Source organism: Ambystoma mexicanum, chromosome 6q (genome assembly GCF_040938575.1).
Source record: "Ambystoma mexicanum isolate Mex_15411 chromosome 6q, UKY_AmexF1_1, whole genome shotgun sequence".
NCBI classification, from domain to species: Eukaryota; Metazoa; Chordata; class Amphibia; order Caudata; family Ambystomatidae; genus Ambystoma; species Ambystoma mexicanum.
The window spans coordinates 649,871,865-649,899,232 of NC_090937.1; the positions used below are offsets into that span (position 1 = coordinate 649,871,865).

The window sequence follows — 27,368 nt, forward strand, 5'->3', positions numbered from 1 at the left end:
TCCTGGTCTGGAGTGTGCCATATCTTTAAATCTGTGGCACCATCACATCTTTTATTTTTACCCCAGCACTGCATATTTGGTAAAGGATTTTTTTAAAGAACTCCTCTGCCTTGGACATGACATTGTTTGCTGTTGACGGTCGGAGTCATTCCTGATGTGCTGGACTGGTTGTGGTAAAAATGCAGTCTTATGTCTGTGGGGAATAGCTCTGGTGATGGGTTATAAAATCATAAATGTTTTGGATGGATCATTGTAAATTAATGATAGCCAGCCATTTTATTTAACCCATTGTACCACTACAGAAGAGGACGAGCCATATGCAAATCGGCCTTCCTCTGCCACCAAAGGGATCAATTTAGCCCAACTTACTTGGCTAAGTTCCTCTCTCAAGAGGAGCACAAGCAACCTTGCATTATGTTTTGGGCCTCACGCGTTTGGTGCAGCTGGTTTCCCTGTGGCACAGTGAGCAAGGGACCCACGTCTGGGCACTCCCTCCTTATCGAGGGCATTTGTGGACACCAACTAAAACCACTATGTGATTGATAGGTGCTTAATTAACCTTGGCCGGTTCTGGTAAACCTTCCAAACCATAGTTTGTTCATCTTTGTGAGCCATTATAGAAGGGGACCATCCAGCTATGACTGTCCTGGCAGAGGACCAAGTAACGATTGGCTGTCCCCATTTGGCTACCTTCTACTGTGGTTATTTGTTTCCCCATTACGTATGGTAATGCACCTTAATCCTCACAACTACTCAGCCTTTGATTCATGAAGGGTTGCTGCCTTTGGACAGATGCTGCACAGCTTGGGTTCTTCTAATTTATTATTTTCTATTACATGGCCTGCTCCCTTTCACTTCCTGCATATTTCATCCTGGGCACAGTTATCACCTTTGTCCAGAAGTGTGAGGGGGTGGTGATGAGTTGTGAGGATTAAAGAGTAATATTGATTACCAAACATGATATGAAGCATTGCCACCACAGTCCTTGCTTCATGAAGATGTACCACAGGCTTGTATAAAGAGTCAAAAACTGTAATTTATTAACATGAATTCATGGGGAGGTGACGGTACTCAGAGCAAAACTTTGTTCAATGAGCTCTTCCACCCCTCTCCTCCTGGTTCCCCTACTGGTGTGTAATGCTGCACACAACTTGAGTGTTGCTCATGTTGAGGCATTACAGATGTCCATCATTGATGCACTCTGAGCTTTGGCCCAGGAAGCTGCGACACCCCTTGTGGACTTCTCTTGTACTGCTCCTGAAACAGGGGTGCCTGCATGCCATTATGGTGGTCTTGATCCACTTCATGGCTGAAGCAGCTATTCTCTTCCTTCCGCTAGCACCTGGTTACTCCTTTACGTGGCCCTCCCAGATGCTTTGGACTACAACACCCATGGTCCTTAACCATTGACTGCTGCCAAAGAATAATGGGAGTAAAGTACAAAACATCTGGAGGGCTACATAATTAGTAGAAATTGCTTGCAACTTGTACCAGAAGACGTTTTGCTGACCTGAAAGTAGTCCTGCACTCTTTACAGATCAACAATGCCTTACCAAGAGTATGCCAGCCATGCCCTTTCTGGAGTGCTCTGATTCTTGTTAAATGCAAGCATGGCAATATCCTGGTCCTTGTAGAAGGTACAATAAATCTTGTGAACAAAGTCCAGAGACATCCGAAGAACTACCTGGTCTAGTAAAAAGTAGTGGTTTGGCCACTTGCAAGGCACTACGCTCCCACAACTGCCTGGCAAATGTAATGCAATCAGGAAGGTGGCTTTCCACATCAGAAACTTCAGTTTCATTTCCGCCAGTGGCTCAAACAGAGCCTCATGCAGCTACTGGGCGATCAGTGGTAAATCCTGTGGCCCGATGGGGGCTGAGGCGGCGGTACTTACAGGGCTGCTATTAAAAGCTTTACGCTTCTGAGGAGGTGGGTAACATAGGGCAACACTTCAGCTAGGGATGCTGAAGGATCCTTCAAGGCTCTTATGGATGCTTATTGAGTGGTCAACATTGCTGGACACAAACCTACTTTAAAACCTTCATGCAGGAAATTGATTTTCCAGTGGCTTCTTGTTAAATTGTCCACCTCTCGTGACTCCCCATACATTTTGTTTCCAATGGTGTGAGTGTGAGCTCAAGGTCACTAACCGGTAGGACATTTGGAATGAGGTTGCAGTTGATGCTGACATACCAGGGCCCTTGGGCCTTGCTGCTCACCTTCCATCCTGCTATTCGGAGGGAAGGGGGGTGAGCACAAATAAATTGCTAGAATGCAAGGCGTGCAACGTCTGCTCAAGGGCAGGGAGCCTTCCTGATACAAGAACTGTGGTTAGGCGGGGGATGGGAGATAACGTTGAGGTGACAAATGGGTGCCTGTTTGTGTTTGCAGGTGGACCTTAACCCCACCCTTTGTGTGTGGGGGTAGATCTACCAAGCGGTGTGTGTGGTCTCACACTCCCAATATTTCTTGATGCATCTTCTCAGTGTGTTTGATATTTTTAACTTGGTCTGTTTTTCCTATGTAATTTTCTAATTGTTATGTTAATGGGCATTTGTATAGTGCCTTTCACCATTGGTATGGTCTCAATGTGCTGTAGGTTGAATGCCCTCTTGGACCGAGTCCAGGCCATTGGAGATAGTGTGTGGGTGTGTGCACTCTGTATGTGTGCAGCTAGGCCGAATTGTCATGAGGGTAACTGCATTGTAGTGGAGGTGGTGCTAGTCTGCGAGATTGTATCTACAATACATGGCCGTACTGTCCCGGGCCTAGTACTTCAAACAATACTGTGCTAGGCCACCTACTGTACGAGGCTAGTAGCTTCCACGTGCAGTGGAATGTAGAAATCTAGGTCCACCCATGGCTAGGGCTGTTGAGTGTATTAACAATGCTAAGGTTATGTAAGTGTAGTACAGGACCAAGGCGTTACAGATCTTCTGTGTACCATCCATGTGTCTACCTGATTGGGTGTTGGTAATGGTTTATAGGCTTTTGGATAGGCAGATATGTATAAGTTAAAGCAAATTTTAAATACTTCCTGCATATGCTATTGTTAGAAAGATTATGCAAACTTGTCAACTAAGTCAACCATCGCATGGCTTGTCTCATTTCTTGGTCCTAAATCAGCAAGAGTGGCAATGGGTGGATTCCAGGCCCATCCAGCGATATCCTGTGGCGTCCCTCAGGGTGCCGGCCTCTCGCCCCTATTTTCAATGTATACATGCGCCCCCTTTTTGGCCAGATGGACAGCGTCGGCATCAACTATACCAACTATGCCGATGATATGCAGCAGGTCTTTGAACTCTCAGGTTATTTTGACATGGACTCTACTCTCGTTAATGATGCATACACTTTGATTAGGGAATGGATGTCGGCAAACGTCTTGGCATTGAACAAGGAAAAAACAAAGGTGATGATTGTTTGCTTTAGTCGGAGAATAAAAAAAAAGTTGGGCCCAAGGTATAGTCACTTCACTATATCCGATTGTGTTATCCCTGTTGGTCCCTTTTGTTAAAAAACTGGGTGTCATTTTAGACTCTGGACTAACAATGAAGCAGCCTGTTAGCCATGTCAAGTCGTCCTGTGCTTATGTTAACAAGCTGCTTAGACAAATTAAACCATAATTCTCTTCTGATCACCTCTCCTCTTTGTCTACCGTGCCTGTTAACTCTCGGCTCGACTATTGTAATAGTCTCCTAGCTTGCACATCCAAACCTAATCTGATAAGCCTTCAAACAGCCCAGAATGGGGCAGTAAGAGTTGTTTGCAATCTGGGCCCACAGAGCCACATCTCTGAATCGAGCATTTTTGCTTAGCCAACACATTCCTCATAAAATACTTACTCTTCCGTATAAATACATGGCCGACAAGGCTCCTCAGAACATCAAAAACCGTCTGTCTAAGGCAACAACGGTGCATACCCTTTGCTCCAGTAGGGCCAATACACTTTTTGTATCCAGACACAATCTGAAACATTTTTGTGGGACCTGTTTTCAAGTGTATGCCCCTATCCTATCTCTCTCCTCCCCTCAAATTGGGAATTTCTTTAGCTTCAAAAGTGCTTTAAAAACGAGATCGTTTTCAATTCCAACTATTGGTTTTCTATCTTTGTCTGCTTGTTCCCTGGCTTGATCTCCCTTCTTCATTTTGACCAGGCTCTGTCTTACTGCGCACTGAGGCCTTTGGGTGTGTTGCACAATATAAAAATCAAGTAATAATACTACGTGGCTGGATCCTCCCAAGAACCCAGAAACTCGAGCGTTAAATCCAGGTCATCCTCTGAAGTGCTATGCATGTCTGAAGCTTTCAGGTGCAGTGGATGGCTAGAGGTTGCTAGGGGAAGTGCAACTGTTCCCTTACAAGAGCTGGCCAGAACATCACCATCTACAGAGCACAGTACATTGCCAAACCTCTAAGTGTGGTACAGAGCCACACAAGATTAAGTGTTAGTAGGCCCAGGATTCCATGTCGCAGGCATTCTTACCTGTCCATTGTAGTGGGTTTGTGACCTTTCCCTAGCTTGGATGGTTGGCTGGGCGGCATTGTTTCACAGAGGGTCAAAAGTCGGGTGGACCCTTTATCACGTTTGAGGGAAGAGCCAGGTCTTCAGGGCTTTCTGGAATGCCATGTAGTCTTGCGTGTGTCAAATGAGGGGGGGACAGAGAGTTCCAGATTGTTGGTGTTAAGGTTGAGAAGGCGGACACGCTGGTCCTGGCTGATTTGGAGGGGGGGCACTAGGAGGAGGGTAGTACTTGACCTCAGGTTGTGGGTTGGAAGATGGGGAGTCATTTTCTCTTGTAGGTATATGGGCCTGGTTTTGTGCACACCTCTGTGATTGATGCACAAGATTTTTGAAAGTGGCTCGTCGCCCATCGGGAGCCAGTGTACTGAACATCCCATTCACCCCCTCCTGCCATCTTCACGCTTCTGTGGAGAAGTCTTTTACCTGTATTAACTGCCACACAGTAAGTAACTTGGGCCCACCTAGTGATAAAACATTTTAAATCCAACCTGAACGCCCCTTTGGGCTCGGCTTAGGACAAGAACAATCTCACACCCATATGGATGCTTTCAGTGTCCCATTTAAGTTTGTCGCCTGTCCTGTGGAGAAGTTGATTTAGAAAGTTTGAGATTGGTACATAAATCTAGTAGATTCGCATGGGTTTGGTAGGCTCAATACCGGGTTTTAAGAATAACGGCCAAAATGAGTCTGTATATGTTGTTCCTTCTGGTCACAAGTATATGTTGTTCCCACTGGTCACAAGTAATTGGAGATGCCCCAGAGCTGGTTATACGTGTGCAAGGAATCTAAGTGATTTGGCGGTGGCTGAAACTACTGCGGCCGAACGTTTGCATGAGAAAGGTGCAAACTACCAAAAGTTTGCACCTTTCTCATGCGAACACACATACACACCCCCACCCACACCCCCAACATAAACAAACCCCACTTACCTTCATCTTCACGCTGGGTTCCTGCAGCGCCAGTTCCCTTTCACTTCCGTGATCGGGAACCGGCGCCACAGGGTCCTCTTCTTCTTCTTCTTCTTCTTTTTTTTTTTTTTTGTCGGTAAATCGGCCTATACTCGTGCAAGCAGTAATACAGTTGCAGCTCTTAAGCAAAAATGTTTATAGTAACAAACCTCTTGACTCCACTTTTTCTTTTCTTTTTCACTTAAGGCAACTAACTTCAGAAAACCTGGTAGTTTGGGCGCAGCTCAACGCAAGAAGACTGGAGCAAAACCTGAGCTAACCGAAGAGCAAAAGCAGGAGATCCGGGAAGCATTTGACTTGTTTGATACTGATGGTTCTGGGAACATTGACGTGAAAGAACTGAAGGTTGGCAACCTTTTTTCTTTTGACTTGGTTCCATGCAACATTTTGCACTGTTTAAACCAAACTTGTGCTTCTTTTATAGATGTTCTCACTGTGTGGGTTGTCCTTAGTTCAAGAATTGCTGTTTCATCTACAGATCCCATCATCACAACTACTTAATTATGTTTTTACTGTGAAACTAGGAACCTCCTCCGCTGCAATAAGAACACAATGGGGCCTCATTACAAGTACGGCAGTGTGGTTAAAAAAGACGGCGAAACGGAGGTCACTGTTTCCGCACCTCTGTACTATAGATATGGCGGTGATGTGAAGGAAAAACTCAAGCAATTCTGCCACTTTGAACCCATGTGGGTCTCTAAGACAAGGTGGCGCTCTTATGGGATGGATCAGGATGCAGAAGTTACTCAAACATCAATAAAAAGATAGATTCAGGAGGTTGGCAAAAGGTACACTGTTTTATTAACAAGTCTCTAAAATAGGGAGTACAACAGACGTCTCGTGGCAGGGTCGTTCAACGATTTACATGAAAAACACACTTTTATAGTAAAACTTTCATCACTGATGTCACACTGTGTGGCAAACTGTAAAGCTTAAATTGGATTGTGGTTGGTCTATGTGAAACATCTACATATACTTTCTATGGGGTGTGGGGTATTGAATGGGTCTCTATTGTCAGGTGGGCAACTAAGCCCAGTAGTGCAAGTCAACTTCATAAAATGTACAACGATTTATTGGTTCACAAACTATAGGACAATACATGGCCCTCCATAGTTGGTTGGCATGCTTGTACCCTTCTGAAATATTCCACTTGCTAGCAGCATGCAAGCTGGTACCCCAGGTGTTGGTGGGTTGGGTTTGACCATACCTCCCCACCCAATTAACCCAACATCTATCATCACTCTTACTTTCTGTCATTCAATTAGCCTTTGAACATGGCCTTGCAAGCCTCACAACTCCTGGGAATAAAAAAGGAGTGTGAGCATGCTCTCGTCTTCTCTCCTCAATGTCATCTGCACACATCTATTTCCATCTAGTTCACGTGACTAGAGACCACATTTCAAGCTTCTTCTCTGTATTCAATGGTTTTAAAATGAATAAAACTTAGCATGCACTGTTTGCTGTACCTTGGCATTGGCTCAGCCCATCTCTTGAAGTTCGACAACAGTTCTCGGCTGCACTGGCCTTTTGACACCAGGCCAACAAAGCCTTCTTGGATTCTTTCTTGCTCGTCAGCTACTTTTATTAACTGCGCCACACTTTCTGCTTTTCTGCTTATGGGGTCTCTTTTTGCTAAAACTGGATGTTCCATATCATGATTTCCTATGCATATATATACCTTGGCGCATCGCCACAATCTATTTACTATGTATACCCAGCATTTATGATTACTTAGTCTACTTGCGTTTCCAGCATCTGTACATTTCTAAAATGGTTTGCATTTCTTCCGTGCTTTTCACACATGTAATCTTTATTTTGCATGTGAACTTTTACTTGATTCTTACTTAATCAACAGATTCTATATGTTCCCTTTACTTTCTCTTCTGTTATCATCTTACATACAATTATGAAATCTTTCTTAACAATGAGCGAAAGAGCCGAGTGGTGAAGTCACATGATGTAACTTCACCACTCGGCTCTTTCGCTCATTGTTAAGAAAGATTTCATAATTGTATGTAATTTCCCCTCCATGTGTCAACCCCCAAACTTTTTGCTGCTGTTTAGACACAATTGAATGACTTTGCCAGAGAAGCACAGCCTTCAGCTGCCCTCCTCTGGGCTTTTATGGGGAAACTGACATGCCCTTAAGACAGTCAGTACTGGGAGACTTTGTTTCCCTTAGTCCTTTCCTCATGTTGCAACTTTTGTGCAACATGTAACAAGTGTGCAATGTATCTTACCATACAGCACTCTTGGGTCTCTAGTGATTGCCATACAGCACACTTGGGTCTCTAGTGATTTCCAAAGGCCCTAGATACTCTTGCTGGACTTTTTATGAACTGTGCAGATGTGTCATGGACAGGACTAGTGGCAGCCATCTTTTCGCATTATTTTTAACCCTTTCCTGCCATGTTAACCGCGTTTGGCACGAATAGGTGGCCTGGCTCCAAAACGGCCATGCCACGAGGTTCTTTGTCCTATCCTTTGGCCATCTTGCCCCTTCACCTTCCCCAGGTCGAGTCGACCCGGGTCAGTCCTTATTTGGTCATGCACAATCCCAATGCTTTCGTGGGCTTCTGCATGCCTTGTGCGTGTGCCTCCAGGATGTGGGCTGGAATGTCTGATTCCAATACACATCCTGGGTGCCAGAGAGTCTGGAGTGCCATGAATGCCTGGTACCACCGTGGTCTGTGATTGGTCCACGTATGGAGTGTGTGTTTGTGAGCAGATCTCCCATTGGGTCCTCTCCGTTTGGTGCGAAGGGAACATTGGATAAGAGGAGGTTGAAAACACCAATACCATGTCGATCTCCTGAGTTCACACCGAACAAAGGATAGGATCCAAGTATCCTGCAACTACAAAGCTGAGTCGAGGAACTGCTGGTGACTCGCTGGAAGGTTTGGCACCCTGAGCCCGCTGTCGTCCTGTGGGACCCCTCTGCATCTGGTCGTTCCCAGTTTCTTTGCTCTGTCACTGCCGCCATTTCGAGGAGGCCCTCGAATCTTGGTATACTGTTAGCTCTGTGACCCCTGGCACCCTCAGAACGACTTTCGTAAACTTGGGGTGAGAGGAGTGCGCCAAGATCGGAGTAGACGCGGTTACCGTGTTGCCCTCCTGCGTCAATGACCTGTGCAAGTTCGCTGAATTTGTGAACCTCTTGCCCCTGAAGCCTGCTGCAGTCAAAATGGGCGGATTGCTCCACCCGGAGCGGAGAAATCGCCACTGTCCCGTTTGGGAATCATGGCTGTATCTTAGGAACTGCAAGGTCCCGAGACGTCCTTTTTGCCGCATTCGAACCTGCCAGCAAAGTGGACTGAACTGGCGAAGTTTGGGTGTGCTTGCGTCGGGGACCGGTGAGTACTCCTTACCGCAACCAATGGCCCCTAGCACAAGAGCCCATTTTTACGCATGAGTGGCCTCTGGGGGCCCCTCTCCGTTCCACAGCTATTGCGAAATAGCGACTCCATCCCGCACTCTCGAACTGCCTCTGCCCTCAAGTGGAGGTCCTTCTTGAATAGTGTGAACTTGTTCTGCATCGCCTCATCCACCTTCCTGAGCTGCTAGAGACCCCTGAAGAGACCCTGTTCCGCCCAGTGGCACAAGCGCGTGCATGTACTATTGAGCACAAGGCTCCTCTCTCCGTAGGGCTTGGACAGCCTCTTAGTTAGGTGTATTATGGATGTTAAACTGGGACTAAAGATTACCTGCACTGCCTGTTTTCTTCCCCTCTAGGTTGTCGATCTATTTTGTGCAGTCATCCTTTAGACCCCCATGGTCTTGTGTGTGTATATATATTGTATTGAGTGTGATGTATTTGTTTACTTAGTGTTACTGTGATTCATTTGCTATGGTCTGTTACAAAGGCCTTGTAATAAATGTGTATATAATTTTGATTTACTTTACTTTAATACATTTATATAGCGCGGCCATGAACCCGAGGGCGTGAGGGCACTACAAGACATAAACAACAAATAACAAGTAGAAGAGTCCAGGATGCAAAGCCATGGCCAAGAAGAGAATTTATAACGGTCTCAGAGTCATTTAGTTGAACAGATAGGTCTTTAGGCTCTTCTTAAACAATTCTAGGGAATCAATGGATCTCATCTCTAAAGGAAGAGCATTCCAAGCCCTAGGTCAATTGAAGGCAAAGGCTGAGTTAGCTGCTCTGACAGTGTGACATATTGGTTCAGATAGAAAGTGCTGATTGTTTGACCTTAATGTTCGCATTAATGTTTTTTATGGATAGCAGCTGTTGTAGATATCCAGGCATGTTTCTGGATCTGCACTTATGTATAATAGTCAGAGTTCGGAATAGAAATCTAAAGGTCACTGGCAGCCAATGTAGCTCCCGTCTTGCCGATGTGACATGGTCTCTATATTTAAGATTCATGACAGCTCTGATAGCCCCGTTTTGGCATACCTGCAGCCTATTACAGTCGGACTTACTGATACCCATGAGGAGGCTAGAGCAATAGTCTATTTTAGAGCCTACTATTGCTCTCGCAATAGTCTCATCGTTCTCCTGTGAGATCAATGGCCTTAGCTGTGCTAACAGTTTGATGTAGTATGCACATGAGGATACACGACTGCTGGCTGGCATGCTGTTTCATGGTCATATGTTGATCGAAAGAAGGGTTTTCACCTTGTTTAGGGGTTTAATAGATTCTCCTCCCAACTGAAAGTTCTCATAATCTGGCCCCATTTTGTTAATGGTATGTGGTGAGCCTATAACAAGTAGTTCCGTTTTTGATTTGTTCAATGCTAGTTTATTATGGACCATCCAGGCCTCAATAAGAGTAAAAACTCTATAAATGGCCAATTCATCTTCGCTGTGACAGCCAGTGAGCGGGATGACACATTGCGTGTCATCCGCATAATTGGTAAAAATTATATTCTCATAATCGAGCATTGCAAACAGGGGGGCTGTGAATATATTGTAGAAACAGGGAGATGTACAAGCACCCTGTGGAACGCCACAAGTTGTTACAATAGGTTCCGATTCCACATTGCCACAGAAGACTCTACTGCCTCGATTATTGAGGAAAGACAGTACCCATTTGCAAGCCAGAGGTGAAAAATTAGCCACTTCGCACAACCTGGTGGCCATGATGTCATGGTCCACCAGGTCGAAGGTCGCAGAAATGTCAAGCAGCATAAGCGGGGATGCTTCCCTATTATCAATACGGGCCATTCATTTGGATTTGAGTTCAAGTAGCGCAGTCTCAGTGCTGTATCCAACCCGAAATCCAGACTGATGGTGGCTTAAGATAGGATAGGCCTTTAGAAGTTCTGCAATTTGTATGTAGGCCACACGGTCAAGAATCTTAAGTAGGAACGCTGTATTGGTAATGGGTCGATAGTTATTTGGCATATCAACTGAAAGCCCTGGTTTCTTTCAGGATTGGCATAACCCATGATTGCTTAAGTTCCTGAGGGACAGTACCGGTAGATATGGAAGTATTTACAAATTGACAGATGAAATTAGAGAGGGGGCACAAGTCTTAATTATCATGGTAGTATGGATGTCGTTCTTATTTCTTGTGGGTTTTAGTTAAATTCTTGTCCGTTATAGGCAATATATTGAAGACTGGAATAGTTGGTGGTCAATGATATGGCCAATCTGTGGATGTGGCCTTGGAGCAGTTTAAGAATACTTTTCTCCAATATATCTTCCTTCATCGTATCTAGTTTTTAATGCATGGCTTGTTGCATGACATTGCACCAGGTAGCATCGTCCGTGATAGTTCTAACTGCCGTAGAACGGTTAGTTCTTTCCTGTTCTTTCAAGATGCGGAAGAGCTCCTTCGTGTTGTGCTGTGCATTTTGAATTCTGTCACTAAAAAAACTAGATTTGGCTTTAAGAATAGCCTTTTTGTAGATACAAATCGTGGCTTTATATTTGTTAAGAAGCAATGGAGTATTATGCTTCTTCCACAAATAGTAGGATTTCGTGGTTATGATTTCAGAGATTGAAGCTCTGGTGTAAACCATGGATTATGTCCATTTTCAACTTTTGGCGTTTTCATTTTTATAGGTGCCAGAGTATTGGAAACACATTCTAGGTTGTGGGAAATCCTTTTTTCTAGGTTTTCCGGTGTCCATTATGGGATCGATAATAGTATTAAGTATTGATTCCACTTTAATCTTTTTAATGTTCTTTAAATTTCGATATGGCATTTTAACAGGAATCTGAGTTTTGGATTTAGTGGGGAAGTTAATAGGAACATCAAAATTCACAAACAATTGGTCTGACCAGGGACATAATGAGACCAGTATGTTATCAATACTGATTTCATGACTAACTACCCAGTCTAAAATAAGTCCTATACGTCATATAACGCCTGTCGTCTGGAGTAATTTGTAAGTGTCCTTGCTCTGTGTGCTCATTGAGGTCCTTCAGTCATCCTCAACCCTCCTGAGACTTAGTCTTGACAGCCTGCCATAGCTACCCTGATTGGTCTGGCTTGTCCAGAGGTTACCCTGTTCCAAGAAACCTGGTTGGCCTTCTGAACCTCTGACCCTCCAGGTCAGAGTTCAGAAATCCTTAACACCCATCTTCTCTCACTCTTCAGGATCTTCCCCAAGAGAGGGTCAGCTCTTCGTGGATACATAAAGAAAGGTTTTCTCAATGGATACTTTGCTTCAATGACTGCTTGTGTTATTGGCATCATTACAGGTGGCTTGCTTGTCACTGTTTCCGGATTCCCAACATAGAGGCAGTTTAGGGGCGGGAGAGGCTTTTGGCTTCTCCTCTTCATTCTCCCCTCTGGTTGATTCATTGACCACTCTCTCAACACTCTCTCACCTATCTCCATAGCTAGACATCCTCTCTTGAAAAAGTTCTTCCTTGGGGTCCATATCTTCTTCACACCCTTCAAAGATCCTGCTGATTTTACATAGGCATCAACGCTCCAGGTCATAAGCTTACATTGTCCACTTGGACTGCAGTAGATCATATTCCTGCATGCCTCTTGTGGTCTCTTGGATAAAGGAACTTTGTTCCTTCAGTTCCATGGATAGTGGCCTTTATACAGTCTCTGATCTGTTCATAAGTCGGTGCTTTGGGTTCCAGTCCAGATTCAATATCGATCATAATCTTCATTCCTACTGCTTTCTTCGTTGCCTTCTTGCACTTTGGGATTATCATTCTGATCACACAAAATCCAAGCATTATCATCACCAGTAATGCTCCAAGAAACTTGAAAATGTTCGTCATCCACTATGGAACCCATGAGAAGATGGATGCAAACCAGCTGTCGGCTATAGTGTCTAATACTTCATCTTCCATCTTGGTGTGTAACTTCGCCAGCATCGTTTTGGCCTCTGTCAAGTTTCCATTCTCGTCATCGTGAGAAGGTATGAATGTGCAACATGATTCTCCAATTTTGGCACAAGCGCCTCCATCCGTTGCTGTGATCATATCCAAGACTCAACTATTCTGGATTGTCATTAGTCTTATATCTCTCAGCTCTTCTTTGATCTCGTTTAATCCCTTTATGGTAGTGTTGATCCTCTGCAAAAGCTCCCATCTGGTTATTTTTAACCATTTAGCATTCACCATCGTCAGGATCCCTGGCATAAAGATAGTCGTGAATACTGACGCCGTCTTGCTGAACAACCTGTGCTCATATGGAATAGCATTGAAAGCTTCCATTGGCTTGGCTTAGAAATGGTTCTATCTTTTTTGTTTGATTGAGAAAGTGACCGCGTCTTCCTTAGATGAGCATCATCCTTTGGAAACTCTCCAATGTTCAGGTCGCTTCTCTGAATAACTAATGCTGGAACATCAATAATCAGTATAGAACATGGTCCTCCCCAATCTCTGGGTAGCTTCTGTAAACTCTGGATCCACAAGCCCAGTAGTGGTCCATTATTACTACTGTCCCATCCTTCACAAGGCATAAATTAGTTTTCCAAAATTGATTAGCAAACGATTCCATTTAATTAGCAATGTTGTACTAATATGTTTAAAGCCACCAGAAGTTACATGTACCATACAAATGAACAACAATGCAGCAGTTTTGTGTACCACTGAACAAGTCAGAGTTCTTTAGATTTTCACTACACCTTCAGGTCGAATAACTTAATTTACCCACTCGGCTGAAGAGAAATGCATTAGACCCATGGCAACAGACAAGTTTAAATGTGCTTTCTGTAAAATGGTGCATGTCACTACAATCAGCGTTGGTTTGGCCCACTGCTGCCACCTAGAGGCCAACCCTGCACAGTGAAACTAATTTGATACGTGTGCAAACAAAGTAAAGTTTAAATAAAAGTTTCAAACATCCCCTGCAAATGGTACTGGGCCTTCTTAAAATCTACTGTGAGTGGCAAAATATTTTGCAAGCCCTGGATGACAGTCTGTAAAAGGTCCACTGCATGAATGGACACAAATAGATATGATTGAAATAGTTTGGCCAGCTCTCTACTGAAGGTGCTAATATATAATGTAATCATAATCCTAGAGCAACGCAAACTCTGGAGGCTAACTATAGTGATGATAGTGCAGTAGATCTATAGATGTACAGACTGGATGGAACTATTGATCTCTGCTGTGCGTAAACATCTAGTTAGCCTATTCATTATGTAAGGGGAAAGAAAGTAACGGACTAAGCAGATTGGATTGTGTAGCAGGCAGAGAACTGGGCAAACTCTGTGGAATATTGTAGTTAGCAGCCACCTCTTTCAGTGTAGCTGGTATAAAGCAAAAGGGTGAGAAGACAACAATAAAATGAAGACGTATGGGATTGGCTCGTGAGTTTAGCACCACTTGCAAGCTGCATGCAACAAACCGGTTACAGAACTAAGTTTGCCATCAAAAGCATTTGCCCGTTTGATCATGCATATTTTCAAAAGTGTCCACTCGCCAATATGATGCATCTTCCCCAACAAAATGAAATAGTTGACACAATATTTAGATACGCTAACCTACACTTTACTGTAAAGCAGGGAGGCCATGCATTGTTTTGCAGTAGCAATACTGTAATTATGCATGATATAACCAATTCCATTTTTAGAAATGGAATTGAAGTACTCTATTTAAAAAAAGAAAATAATAATAAGTTAACACGATTTGTCTTCGGAAGAAAGGATACGGTTAGCTTAATGAAAGGTATTATCCCAATTACTTCTGGTTTGCAATTATTTGAAAAAGAAAACAAAATTCTTGCTTGCATACTCACACAGGCCTTTGGCACACAAGGGTGGAGGAGACTGCTGCACTGTCTCTCCATTAGCCCTTTTGAACTTGCAGCGAACAGAGAAGAGGGTGGGGGGAACCCTGAAGGCAAGCGAGGAATGTAGAGTGATCTCATTGAACAGGTTAACTTAAATAGCTAGGTATGCTACACAAGTGCCAATTTAATTAGCAAACCTCCATAATTGCATAGTAAATTACTCCGCGACACTGCGTATTTTATGCCTTGCTTCATTCCTGGTACATCTAAGATTCGTCTGTATTGTTGATTTTCTCCAACTTTTCTTGGGCCATTGTTTCTGAAGCACAGTTCTGCATTTGCTAAGGGCACGATCTGCACTGGGCCTCATTTATCTTCAACCCAGGTCAGAAGCTTGGCAAGTCTTGGCCGGAGAGTTTTGCATCCTGTTTCTACACAATCTTTTACTGGTTTGCGATGTCCAGTTGCTACCAATGCACTACATAAAACTAAGTTAAGTAGAACACTGGGGTAATTGCACACACCTACTAGCAATCTGCGCCCATGTGTAGCAAGTTTGATGTTCGTATGGGTGTTGCAGCCCACGGAAGGACAGAGGTCACGGCCCCACCTCTGGACGCAAACACACCCTCCAAAATGAGTCTGCGCCACACAATGTGAATAACTCTTGTTTATCTAAACGGACAGTTTAAAGTGTGAGTTACACGTTGCCCTTTGATGCATTTTTCTGCAAAAACATTTTCATTGCCTTTTTCAAATCAGGGCTAATTGAGTTGAACAGATAGCTCTGTTGGGGTTTCTTATGAACATAATAACTGGGATGAATCCCCTCTTAGAGTGGTGAACCTGATGGTGCATCAGCTGTGGCGCAATGTAAATGTTTTTGCTGAAATGTGTGTCATCAAAGGGCAAAGTGTAACTCACACTTTAAACTGTTTAAACAACAGTTATTCACATTTCTTGAGCTCTTCAGGTTTCGCCTGCAACGTTTCCTAAATCCAATTTCCCCCAAAAAAAGTCACCACAGCTATTACCGATTGTACTGTCTGGACCACCAATCTTCCTCGCTGTACGATTGGTATTTTGAGAGTAAATGTCCCAAATGCTCTTTGTGTGGACAGTGCTCCACAGGACAGAAATAAATGTCTTAATCTTTCGGTCTGCTCCACTCTGAGACAGTGTCTACAACTTTTTGTGGCTGAAAGTCCTCTTCTTTTTTTATTTTATTTTTATTTTTTTTCTCCAGAATTTCATTTGAAAGTAGGTTGAGCCGGATCCTTAGGAAAAAGTTTTTATATGTTTTGTTCGGAAATGTTTTCAGGTAGTCTAACAACTGGTTCACTGGCAAATCAGCCGTTAATTTGTACTTGCAAGCTAAATCCAACGTTTCTATCCAGTCTGATTCCAGTTTTTATTTTTATTTTGTTAGGATTTGTCCACAGCTCTTCTTCTGAGCTGTAAATTCTTTTCTAGGATACTATTGTTTTTCTCTCCCAGTTTTGGATGGTGTGTTTTTTTTGCCTTTTTCAAGTTCTGAGCGAATTATGGTGAACACCGCTGAACAAGTTGGGGCTATAATTTTCCCGTACAACAGCAGCGTGTTGCGCCCGACTGTGCCTTGCAGAGACATCAAACCCAATTTGCGCCGAATATTTGGCATAGGAGTAGAGGTTGGAAGATTAAGAATACGGTGCCAAAAATAAGCCTTCCAATCTTAGTCAAATTTACGAAGGCATTTGAGGCAGTGCTTCCATTCCATATGTCAGAGCAGGGACCACCTTGGCCTTGTAGAATTTATGGTAGGAATGATTGAGAAACATCCATATTTCTTATCTACCATTTTGGCCTGGGCTGCCAAATTTCTGATCTTCTCAAAGGGAATTCTACATTTGTTGTTCCACTGAGCTGTTGTTGAAAACGATGCCCAGGTACTTGAACTCCTTTACCCTCTCGATTTTCACGCCTTCCAGGTCCTATTGAAGGCTTTCTTGGCCGCCTTTTCAAGGATCATTACTTTGGTCTTCTCCTTGTTGATCTCCAGTTTGTTGTCACTTATATATTTAGATTATCTAATTGCCGCTGGAGGCCAATTGGGGTTTGATCGAGTAATATCATGTCATCGGCGTACACAAAGCGTGTTAGCTTGACGTCTCCTAATGATGGTTGAAATGAGTGAATGTTCGGATCTGAATATTGATAATCTCCCAGGTACGCATTAAAGAGGGTCGGGGCTAAGGGACATCCCTGCTTGACTCCTCTATGCGTACTGATGCTCTCTGAGAGTAGGGCTTCACCATTTAACTGGATCTTCATACTCGTGTCAGTATAGAGAGCTTGGATTGGCTCCTAATATCGATTTTTGGGCACTTCCACCCGTTGAGTTTTTGCCACAGAATATCCCGATTGACCTAACGCTTGGACCAGGTCTATAAAGGCAATGAAAATCCTTGGGCTGCCATCTTTTATCTTTCCTGTTAGAGAGCTGAGTAGGAGTATATTTGCAGATGTACCGTCTCTTTTACAAATCCTGTTTGGAAAGGATCCATGCAGGCTGCTGTTTTGACCCAAGCTTGGAAGTCGTCCAGACAGAATGATCCAAATAGCTTTCCTATCTACGTCCAAAAGCGCTATTGGAAGATAATTCTTAGGGAAATCGCGGGCGCCTTTCTTAAATATCGGGACAACTGTTGTGCTTTTCCATGATTGGGGTACTGATTTTGACTGCACGCATCTTTTGAAGATCTCTGATATAAGAGGCACCCATTTTTCAGATCGATGTTTCTGATCCCATCAGGTCCTGGGGTTCTGGATCTATTCAGTTTGGATATCTTTTTTTTATTAGGTCTTCTTCATATGTCATCTTCCAAGGGTGTTCTAACTCGGGTAGGTCCTTGTTATCGATTTTGTTCTGAATCGAGAAGAGACCCTGAAAGTGGGAGATCCAAGTTTCCTCGCTGACATTATTTTGTAAAGGTTCATGCTTTGCTGAAGGTGTTTGCCTTATCAAAGACCAAAAGTCCTTAGTTTTCCGACAACTTATTGCTCTTAGCATCTCTTCCGTGTCTGCTCGATAGTTTTCTCCTATCGAGCATTATCCAGTTCTTGTAGGCATTAGCAATTTTTGCTGCTTTGTCCACTGAGTCCTCTGCACCGCTCTTTAGTGCTTGTCGTTTCTCACGTCTCATTGTTTTCCCTTTTTCAGCAACACGTTCGTCGAAAACGTGGAGATGTTTAAGCACTTTATTTTTCGAACTGTCGGGTCTATGTTGGTAATGCATCAATAGTGGTTGATGGTATACCACTGATTTCCTATTGATGCACTGTTCCGTGTTTACTAATTCTTTGTAGCGCTTAGTCAGAGATGTAATTGTAGCGTCTGTTCTTTTTAGATGTGTACCGTTTGAACTCTTGTCGATCTGTTGTCATTCGCTCTTTTTTCTCTATTACTGATTTCCATGTGGTTTTAAGAAAATTATCGTTGCTCTTAGCTGTTTTTACCACTTGAAAAGATGTAATATATGGAAGGAATTCTCTTGATGTAAAAATATAGTCGATGGTTGCACTTTGTCCTTCCCTTTCCCAAGATGGTATTTGTGCTCTAAGACCAACAAATGCAGGTTATGAAGGTCTCTGGAGGCCATTAGTTTAGACCAGGCGGTTCTCCTGACATTTGTTGTTACGCTATTCCTTTATACTTTTTCTTGAGATGCATTTTTACAAATTGCGTTCAAGTCACTGCAAATGATTGCATGAGTTGCTTGATGTAATGTGTACACCTCGTCAATGGTCTTCAACGAGTTTCAAGATGTTTTCTTTGCTCACTGCTCTCGGGTTTCAATACACGTTAATCACTATAATGGAGCTTTTCCCCAATGCCATCTTTGTTGTCAACTTTAGATTTGCCATGCCAGGACTAACTTGTTGTTGCCAAGTTATCAGGGTTGCCAGCATGAGGGGGGGGGGGTCTCGCAACGATTTCTTTTAATTCCAAACCTACACGAGTTGAGAATGGCCGTTATCAATCCTGAAGTGGGCCTGCCTTTCACCACTTTTGCTGCTGGTGATATGGCAATTTCGTAACAGTCTAAATCCGGTTTTCTCATTAACCATGATTCACTAGGTTTTGTTAAGTGTGAGAATCCTCTTGTATTCCATGAGGCAAGAACTATGGTGCCAAGTTGGGGATCTTCTTTTTGCCGTTCTTGCCTCTGGTTTTCCGATTCGAGTTGCTATCTATATTGATCTGCAGTCGAGGCCTTTGAGAGCCAGGACCAGCTTTCACTGTTAACTCGCGGTGGGGTGGATTTGTTTGCTCTCTGGTTCCTTGTTTTAGTTTCTCCAGTTGTTTCTTGCTCAAATGTAATTTTAAATGTGGTTAATGGGCCATTCGGCTTTCTGCCCACCCCCAAAGGATCTTTATATTGCTCTTCTCTTGTTTTAGCAGTTTCCACAGTCAATTTGGTCGGCGATTTTCTCGACGGAGTTCTTGATCTTCTCTGTATTGTCTTTTTTTCAAGTGTAGATATTCTTTCTGCTTTTCTATGGGCCTCTCTGATTTTACACCACAAAGGCATGCTACATATGATATGTATGTTTCATTGTGATCTGCTGGTTGTGTCTTTTCTATGGCTGAGTTTCTGTTTTTTTTTGGTCGAAGTCCTTATTCAGTTCCAGGAGATCTTAACCCAGTGCCAGCAAACTGTCTGTTGAATCTACCAGCATTCTTCTCACTATTGAGGATGGAATGTGGGGATAGACTTGATCAAAGCGTCCATCCTCACAGGACTCGATAAATCTCAAGTCGTCTGTTCGCAGTTGTCTTGGGTTTGGAACCAGTTGAAATAATGCCAGTATTGTTTTCCTATTCATGATGATTTTTTTGTTTGTTTTTGTCGAATATTTTTTCCAATTTAAAGGCTCGATTTGGCTTTATTCAGTTCTCTCGCTGGGCGACGTTCCTCCGGTTGGTGTTTCTTTTTTTTTATTAGAGTGGTATTTATCTATATGCATACATTTTAAACAGAAATTCAGTGATACTTTTTGGGTGTGTGCAGACATGCAAGTCCACTGGTTATCTGAGATTTCAGAGCCTAAACCTCAGGACCAGCCCTGACGCGCTCGGAGAGGAAGGTGGTGGAGTAGCATCTATTAGTATCTTGTATAATGAAGAGAGAACATGTTTACAATCCCCTGAGTTTGCATATAGGCCAATGAAGCAGTCTCTGCGGGTTCTATTGGGTATGAGGGCCATCTGGCGGATATAGCCACCTGCAACCTGTAATATTTGGGGTGTTGCATATTTGAGTTCCAGTGACCAGCTTTCCAGGTGCCAGGTGTGATGATTGGCCCTCTGGGAAGAGGTCAGCCAAGGCAATATAGCCTAAGCATTCCCATGATGACTGAATCGTCCTGTCCTATGTGGGTTTCAATTTGGGGAATCTCCATAGAGAGAGCCAGATGTGGTAGGGTCTCTCCGTGCCCATGTGGGCGAATAGTAGGCGCCATGCGCGCAAAGTAGAGGCGACCAGTGTCATAGGGGCAGTCGTCTTTATAACGCTGATCGAGGAGCAGTGTTTTTAGTTCTGAATTAGTTGCAGCGAGTGTCTCCAATTTTACATGTGGGGGCAGGGGGTGTCATGGGATACCAGAATGTGGCGAATTGCACTTGTGCTGCTATCCAGTACAGTTCCATATTGGGGCAGTGAAACCCCCTTTGTCATAAGGGTATGTTATCTCTATCCATTTCTTATGGACCGCCCCCGAGTGCCATAGAAACTGTGCAAATAAGACATGCATTCTGGTAAAGTATGTCTCTCCCGGAGACACTGGGACATTGGTAAAGGTGTATAACAGCTTGGGGAGTATTACCATCTTGATTAGCTAAAGTTTGGCAGCAGGTGAGAGCGGGAGGGCCTTCGATTTATGTGTTTTGGACTCTGTGTATGAATTGAGTGAGGTGTAGTTGTCCTGCAGCACGATGGAAGGGAGCGCAAGACTGTCACTCCCAAGTATTTAATGCGGTCTGGGGACCACCTTCGAGATGAGGTGCCTTGCCAGTCAGCGGTGGCGTCGGTGAGAGGGGAACATTTCGGACTTCAAAGAATTGATTGTGAAGCCCGAGAGTCTCCCTATGCGTGTGATATCCTCGATGATTGGGGTCAGGTTGGCTCTGGGGTCTCGTATGTACAGTATCACGTTGTCCGCATAGAGGGAGACTATCTTGGGGGCTGGGGGGGGGGCGGTTAACCGGATCCCGATGTGCTCTGCCATGGGCTCGATGGCCAGGGCAAATAAGATAGGATAGAACGGGCATCCTTGTCGGGTTCCTCTCTCCAGCTGGAAAGGTGCAGAGATGCATGCGTTAACAAGAACTCTGGCAAATGGTTGTGTGTGTGTCTGTATAAGAGTTTAATGTACTTTATCATATTGGGGCCGAATACCATCTCCTCAAGTGTTGCAAATGGGTAATCCCAGGTGACCATATTGAATGCTTTTTGAGCATCGATTGTTATTGCGGCTGCTTGAGTAGTGGGGTCGATCCTAGCCATAATATTGGCTATCCTCCTGATGTTGAGGGACGTGGACAATCCTGGAATAAAGCCCTCCTGGTCTGGGTGGACCAAGTGTGGCATCAACGGGAGAGGACTCTTGGCCAGGATTTTTGCATATATTTTAGTATTGCAGTTGATGAGGGATAGGGGTCTGTACAAGCCACAGTCATTGCTAGGCTTGCCCGGTTACTGTAATTAGAGCTCTCAAGGATTCTGGAAGAACCTGGAGATGCAGTGAATCCTCCCCGAGCGCCAGGAGGATCAGGCTAATGTTGCAGCGTATTCTTGATAGAATTCAGCTGTGAGGCCATCAGGCCGGGTGCTTTGCTTTTGGGTAGGGCGGAGATGACCGCTTTAATCTCCTCAAGGGTGATCAGAAGTTCCAGTTCCTCCCTGACTTGGGCCTTCAGGGAGAGCAGCGGGGTGTTCTGGGGGGAAACCCGGATGGCTTGTTAATCGCTCGGTTTTGGTGCACTGTATAAAGTGTGGTAGAATGTGCATAACGCCTCAACCATGTTGGTATCCAACCATTTATTGTCTCCATTTCCGTCTAATATGCAGTCCACCTGATCCCTGCCACGTTCGAATTGGACCGCTCTCACCAGTGTCCTCCCCGGCCTGTCGCCTTCACCATACTTCCTGGCTGCTGACGATTGGGAGAAGTACTGGGTTTCTCTTTTGGCGAGAGCCTCAAACCTATCCATGTCGGAGTGGATTTGCACCAGCAGTGTGGGGTCAGATGTTCTATAGTGTTCCTGCTCAAGGTCCCTGTGCAGTCCTTCCGACTTCTCGAGTTTCCTTCTAATGCATTTCAGTACCCCTGCCTCCCTTGATATTGCCATGCCTCTAATGCAGTGGTCTTCAAACTTTTTTGGCGTGGGCCCCCCTGAGCAAAGTTTGGACAGGCCGGGCCCCCTCAAAAGTGCCAGATGGACAGTATGCAGAAATCGCTATGAACATTTGTGTGCCGTCACCGCACCCTAATACCAGTACAGACCCTGGGCTCTTCCCCACCCTACTCCCAGTGCTCCCACCACAGTCCCATAACACAAGCATACACACATCCATACACATTTAAATAAAAAATAAATCGCGTGGTGGCTAAAATGCCCTGCTCCAGGTTGCTCTGCCCGTATGTGCGAGGAGGCGCAGGAGCTCCCCCTCGCACATACATACATACATACATACATACATACATACATTGCCCCAGCCAGCATTTCCAATGATCTATGTAAGGCTGGCGAAGCAAAATACCCCCAGCATTGCATGGCTCAGTGATCATGTGCGACTGGGGACATGAACTGTCAAAGGCAAACAGAGTTTCCCTTTGACAGTTCAGCCAGCCCAAGAGCACACCCTCAGCTGGAAAAAGCAGCTGAGGGAGTGCTCAGTGTTTCACTGGGCTGGCTCCTCGGCTCCTCCATAATGGGTGAGGTGGCCAGTAGGTGGACGCCCCCTCACCCAATATGGATGAGCCGGCAGGCTTGGACTGGCCTATAGGGCAATAGGGCGATGACCGTACGCAAAATGCTAGTGTAGGCCAGTAAAAATGGGCCACTTTTTTTGGCCAATGTGGGCCAGTTTGAGGAGTTACTTCACTATGCAGCTAGTAGTTTTGACCATTGTTGCTGAATAAATATTCTTTAACTATCACCACTACCAAACATTGGAACAAAAAACAACCCCTTGGGTACTATTCAAACAGTCTGTGACTAAACACTGAATATCCATTTGCAACTGCTGGCCATTTTTTTGGGATGCGGCTGCGCCCCGCCCCTAAGGGGGGGGGGGGGGGGCGGAGAGACCTCTGCCCTAATGTTTACTTTGAAGGCTTGCCATCAGACACCGCGGGAAGTGTCTTCTGCTGCATTGGATTCAAAGAAAGTGTCAATATCAGATGTCCGCCTTAAAAGCAAGATGAAGCGGCGCTGTGGATTTAAACCTCCAGGCGTGACTCGATAGGCCTGTTTTGAGTTTCAGGGAATTGAGATCGGGGAGTGGTTGGATAGGGGGCAGGGTCCAATGTACACGTTTAACAACTTCCCAAGCAATGAGCTAGAGATGAGGAAGGGGGTCAATGCGGAATGGCATATCGTGTACCGATGAGTAGAAGGTATATTCTCTAGCTAGTGGGTGTGTGGTTCGCCAAGCATCCCTACGGTCAAGAGCCTGCATGATCGATAACAGTTGGTGAGCCGCCACTGTTTGCGGACGGGGGCCTTGTTGTCCTGTCTAGTGTGTGGTCCAGGATGAGATTCATGTCGCCTCCCCATATCATGTGTAGGCCATGGTATGGGGCCAGAATGCCATTGAGGTGGACAAATAATTCTGGTGAGTCTGTGTTGGGACAGTATGTGTTTACGAGCATGAGTTCTAGGCCTTCCGGGACACCATGTATTGCAAGGAATTTACCTTCTGGGTCCACGTGGGTTGGTTTTGATATATAGATTTGTGGACCAGCGCCATGATGCCTCTGGATTGGGTAGAGAATGAAATGAAGTATCTATGTTGCCCCTCCTCCCCCTCATGAGGGAGCTATGTTGCGGCAAGTGTTCCTTGGCATGAGTTTCCTGTAGGGATAGCATTGGTTTTCTGTTTATGTGCGAGGGGAAATTATTTTATGGGACTTGGTGACGTTCCCCAGGCCCTGGATGTTCCAGCTTAGTATCTTTACCTGTTGTGCCATCAGTAGATCATGGTCAACCCTGTCTGTGCATGCGGTTGCAGTGTCTCGATTGGAAGTATCCTGTGTGCCCTTGAACCCACAGTTTTTCAGTAATTTCCACCGACTGTATTGGTGAGGAGATGCAATCCGTGCCCTGGTAACAATTTACGCAATGGGCGTAATGAATATCCTCCGTGTCGGGTTGTGACCCCTTTTTTGGGCCCCCCCCCCTACCTCCCCCAACCCCGCAGTGTAGAATCCAACCCTTGCCCTCTCCACAACTATCCTTACGGGCCAACAGAGCGTAAGGACTGAGTACAGCATACTTCCAACTAGCAATTGCAAATGGGAGCGCCATTGCCGCACGATAACAATCAACACAAAGGACATTGCGTCTTAACTATAGCAAATGCTCAAGTGGCAAGCTTATAGAAGGTTACTAGCAGCACATAATTTAGCATGAAATATATGCATTCATCTTAGTTCAGGATAAACAGTAGTGTGGTCAGTCTTCCTCTACCGACTCCTCCGGGGGGCTGGGCATCAGTATTTGCGCCTCAATAAACTTCACTGCCTTGCTGGGTACCGTTAATGTACAGTTTGCCACGGAATTGTAGTTTGAGGCGGGCCGGGAATAACATTGCATATTGTACATTTCGTTCGTGGAGCATCTTTTTTTTTTTTTTACTCCAATAAATTGGCGCTGTCTATCTGTACTGGAATGGAGAAGTCTGGGAATATACGGATAATTTGGGATCCGAGTCTCAATTCTTTCTTTTCCCGGGCTAGGCAGAGGAGTGCCTCTCTATCTCGATAACTCAGAATGTTTGCTGTAATAGGCCTGGGAAAGTCTCCTAGTTTCGGCTTGGGTGATAGGGCACAGTGTGCTCGCTCCACTGCAAAGAACGAGGAGAGGGAGGCTAGTTCCATATCTATGGACAGCGCATTTCCCTGGAACCCCCCCCCCCCCCACTATCCTAATTTTGTTTCTGCGGGATCGCGATTCAAGGTCATCGCACTTGCCTTTGACTTGTTTCATGTCCCTGGAGAGGGTGGCCACTGAGCAGTTGTTATCCTTGTTGGTGCCAATTCTGTCCTCGGCTTCGGTTATTCGGGCTCCTACTTGTGCCAACTGAGAGCGGATCGAGGCAACGCTGGCATTGATGTCGTTGTCATGACCCTCGCCCAAAACCCCCTCTGGCAAACCCATTGGCCAGGTGGAGTCAGGACTCGGGCCTCTAGAGCCTGGCATCCTCTTCAAAAGCCCTCATGGGGCCAGTCCTGGCGCCTTTTGGCGCCAGGCTCATACACCATGAAAAACAATGTTCTTGGGAACTACTTTATTGTATTGTCAGCCAACATGGAGGCATCCACATAGCTTGGTACCTAAGAACCAAGCTATGCGGTCTAGTGTTTTGGGTGTGGTAGCCTAGGAACTACTTTACCTGGACTATTGTGTTGGGGCTATTTAAACCACACCCGAGCAAGACAACACGCTTTGTGGTACTTTGCAGCTTGCAACGTGACGCTAGCCGTGTCCAGCTATTCCCTCGAACCTCGGAGAAGCAGAACCTGCAAGGAGACAAAAGGAACATCATTAGCAGCAGCATCTTACCTGCAGTCTTCATCTTTAAACACTCGCAGCTACTGAGAACAGCTTCCTCGAATCTGCACGCCTCCTGGAACGACCTGAAAGAGGAAGATAGAGGCAACATTAAAGAAAGCAGTAGAGACATTTACAAATTATGAACTGCTCAAAAGGCTTACCTGGCTGGTCACCTCTCGGCTGGCACCACCCCGGACATTCCACTTGCGCCGAAGAAAACTGCGACCTACAAGGAAGGCAAACACAGGTTAGCAGAGGCAAGACTTCGCAGTGCTGCGCATAGCGCTTACTTACCGCATCATAGCGCTCTTAATGTGCCATCATTTACCAGCGGGGCTCAACCAAGCCAGTTCGCTGCGCTGAAGCTCTGCATACCTAAGGGAGAAAAAAGAGACATTTTAAACAAAGGCATGCAGGATAGCAACAAAACTAAAGAACAGCAATAAGACCTACCTGAACAATATCAAATGGGCCGGCGTCAGTGAAGTAACTGGACCGCACTCGCCCATGAAAGACAACGCGCCCCTGCAAAGAAGGCAGAACGGAGAGCACGCCTAATTCTACCACAAAGTGAGGAGAGGGCGCCAGAGGGACTAAAATCATACAGGGGGTGGGGGGAGGATACTTACCCCAGTCGGTCAGTCTTGAGCACAGTCCGCCTGTATTTTCAGGCAGAACTTTCCCCACAGACCACATCAGGGCAAAGCTGAGAAGCATACCAGCGAGTAACCCGGCTGGGTGGCATCCCTGCGGATACCAGGTGAGCGTAACAGTCGTCCAGTTTTTCGTGGCCTCCATCATGCCCGTAAGGTCCGGAATCGGCGTGGACGACGGGCCAGAGGTGGATGGGACCGTTGCTGATTGACAGGGTTGGTTCGAGTCTTCTCGCTGGTTTGCCTTAGCAAACTTGTTCATTGTGCCCTCCTTCTTCCCTCCGTCAGATCCTTTAGTCATGGCTGGGTGTTTTGTCGAGCTGAGCTGTGTAGACCCCTACGCTGTGGGGTCGGTTGAATGGGGTCAGCTAATGAATCTCTGCAGGTCTTGGTGGCCCCAAGCGACAGAACCAATGACAGATGTGGGCTCCAGGTTTTGGGGCGGGGGGAGCAGCAGGGAGATGTTGCACTGTGGGAGGCTTTGGCGAGTACTCGCATGGGGTATGGTTTGTCCCGCGGTGTGAGTGATTTTCTGATGTGGCATCTGGTCACACCGCGTTCTGGCTTCCTCTGGGGATGTGGGTCGGCTGGTTGTTTGGCAGGCTGGATATGGCGAGATGGTTACCTCAGTGTGCTTCTGGTAGGGATTGCTTCACTATATGCAGTTGCGTGTTATAGTACAAAGGATGAGGTCTGCAGCCAAGCGGTGTATCCCCCTTTTTGGGGTGTTTTTTTTTTTAACCGTGCACTTTGTTCAGGTGGGCCCTCTCTGGGGAGAAACGGGTTCTAGGCGTGCTCAGGGTCTCCACCGGCAGCGGAGGTGATTGGCTGGGCAAGGGCCTCTGCAGTGTGAAGGAGGATTGATGGGCCCTTCTCTGAGGTATGAAGGATTGATGTAGGGTGCACCCCATTTCATGGGCGCACGCATATGGCTATATACAGTCTGCCACCTCATATATGCGCAGGTGGGGCCAGCAGCACAGAGAAGTGCGGGCAGGGGCGGCCTCGGAATTGAGTCAGCCCAGCTTGGACAGTGTGTTATTTACGGGGCCCCAGGAGAGAAAGTACGGGTGGCTGTGGGTTCACAGGGCGCCTCTCACCTTGTGCGTAGCAGGTATGTGGTGGTTTCAGGATCCGCAGTCTGTACCGTAGTTGCTTGGAGAGCAATGTCGCAACTTCTTGGGGTCGTAGTTATAGGGAGGTCGTCGGGCAGAGCATGCGTGACCC

General features: G+C 45.5%; 2 protein-coding genes across 4 annotated transcripts in view; one reads left to right on the forward strand and one right to left on the reverse strand.

The window, feature by feature from the left end:
• Window positions 1-27,368, forward strand: part of LOC138516197 (uncharacterized) — a 453,476-nt gene that overhangs the window by 391,397 nt on the left and 34,711 nt on the right. For all 3 annotated transcript variants that reach the window (XM_069631140.1, XM_069631141.1, XM_069631142.1), the window contains one exon: window positions 5,677-5,835. In XM_069631140.1, coding sequence (XP_069487241.1) covers window positions 5,677-5,835 — 159 coding nt within the window. The remainder of the gene's footprint in view (window positions 1-5,676; window positions 5,836-27,368) is intronic.
• BBS12 (Bardet-Biedl syndrome 12) overlaps window positions 1-27,368 on the reverse strand; it is a 386,191-nt gene that overhangs the window by 74,300 nt on the left and 284,523 nt on the right. The gene's annotated exons all lie outside the window — the stretch shown is intronic.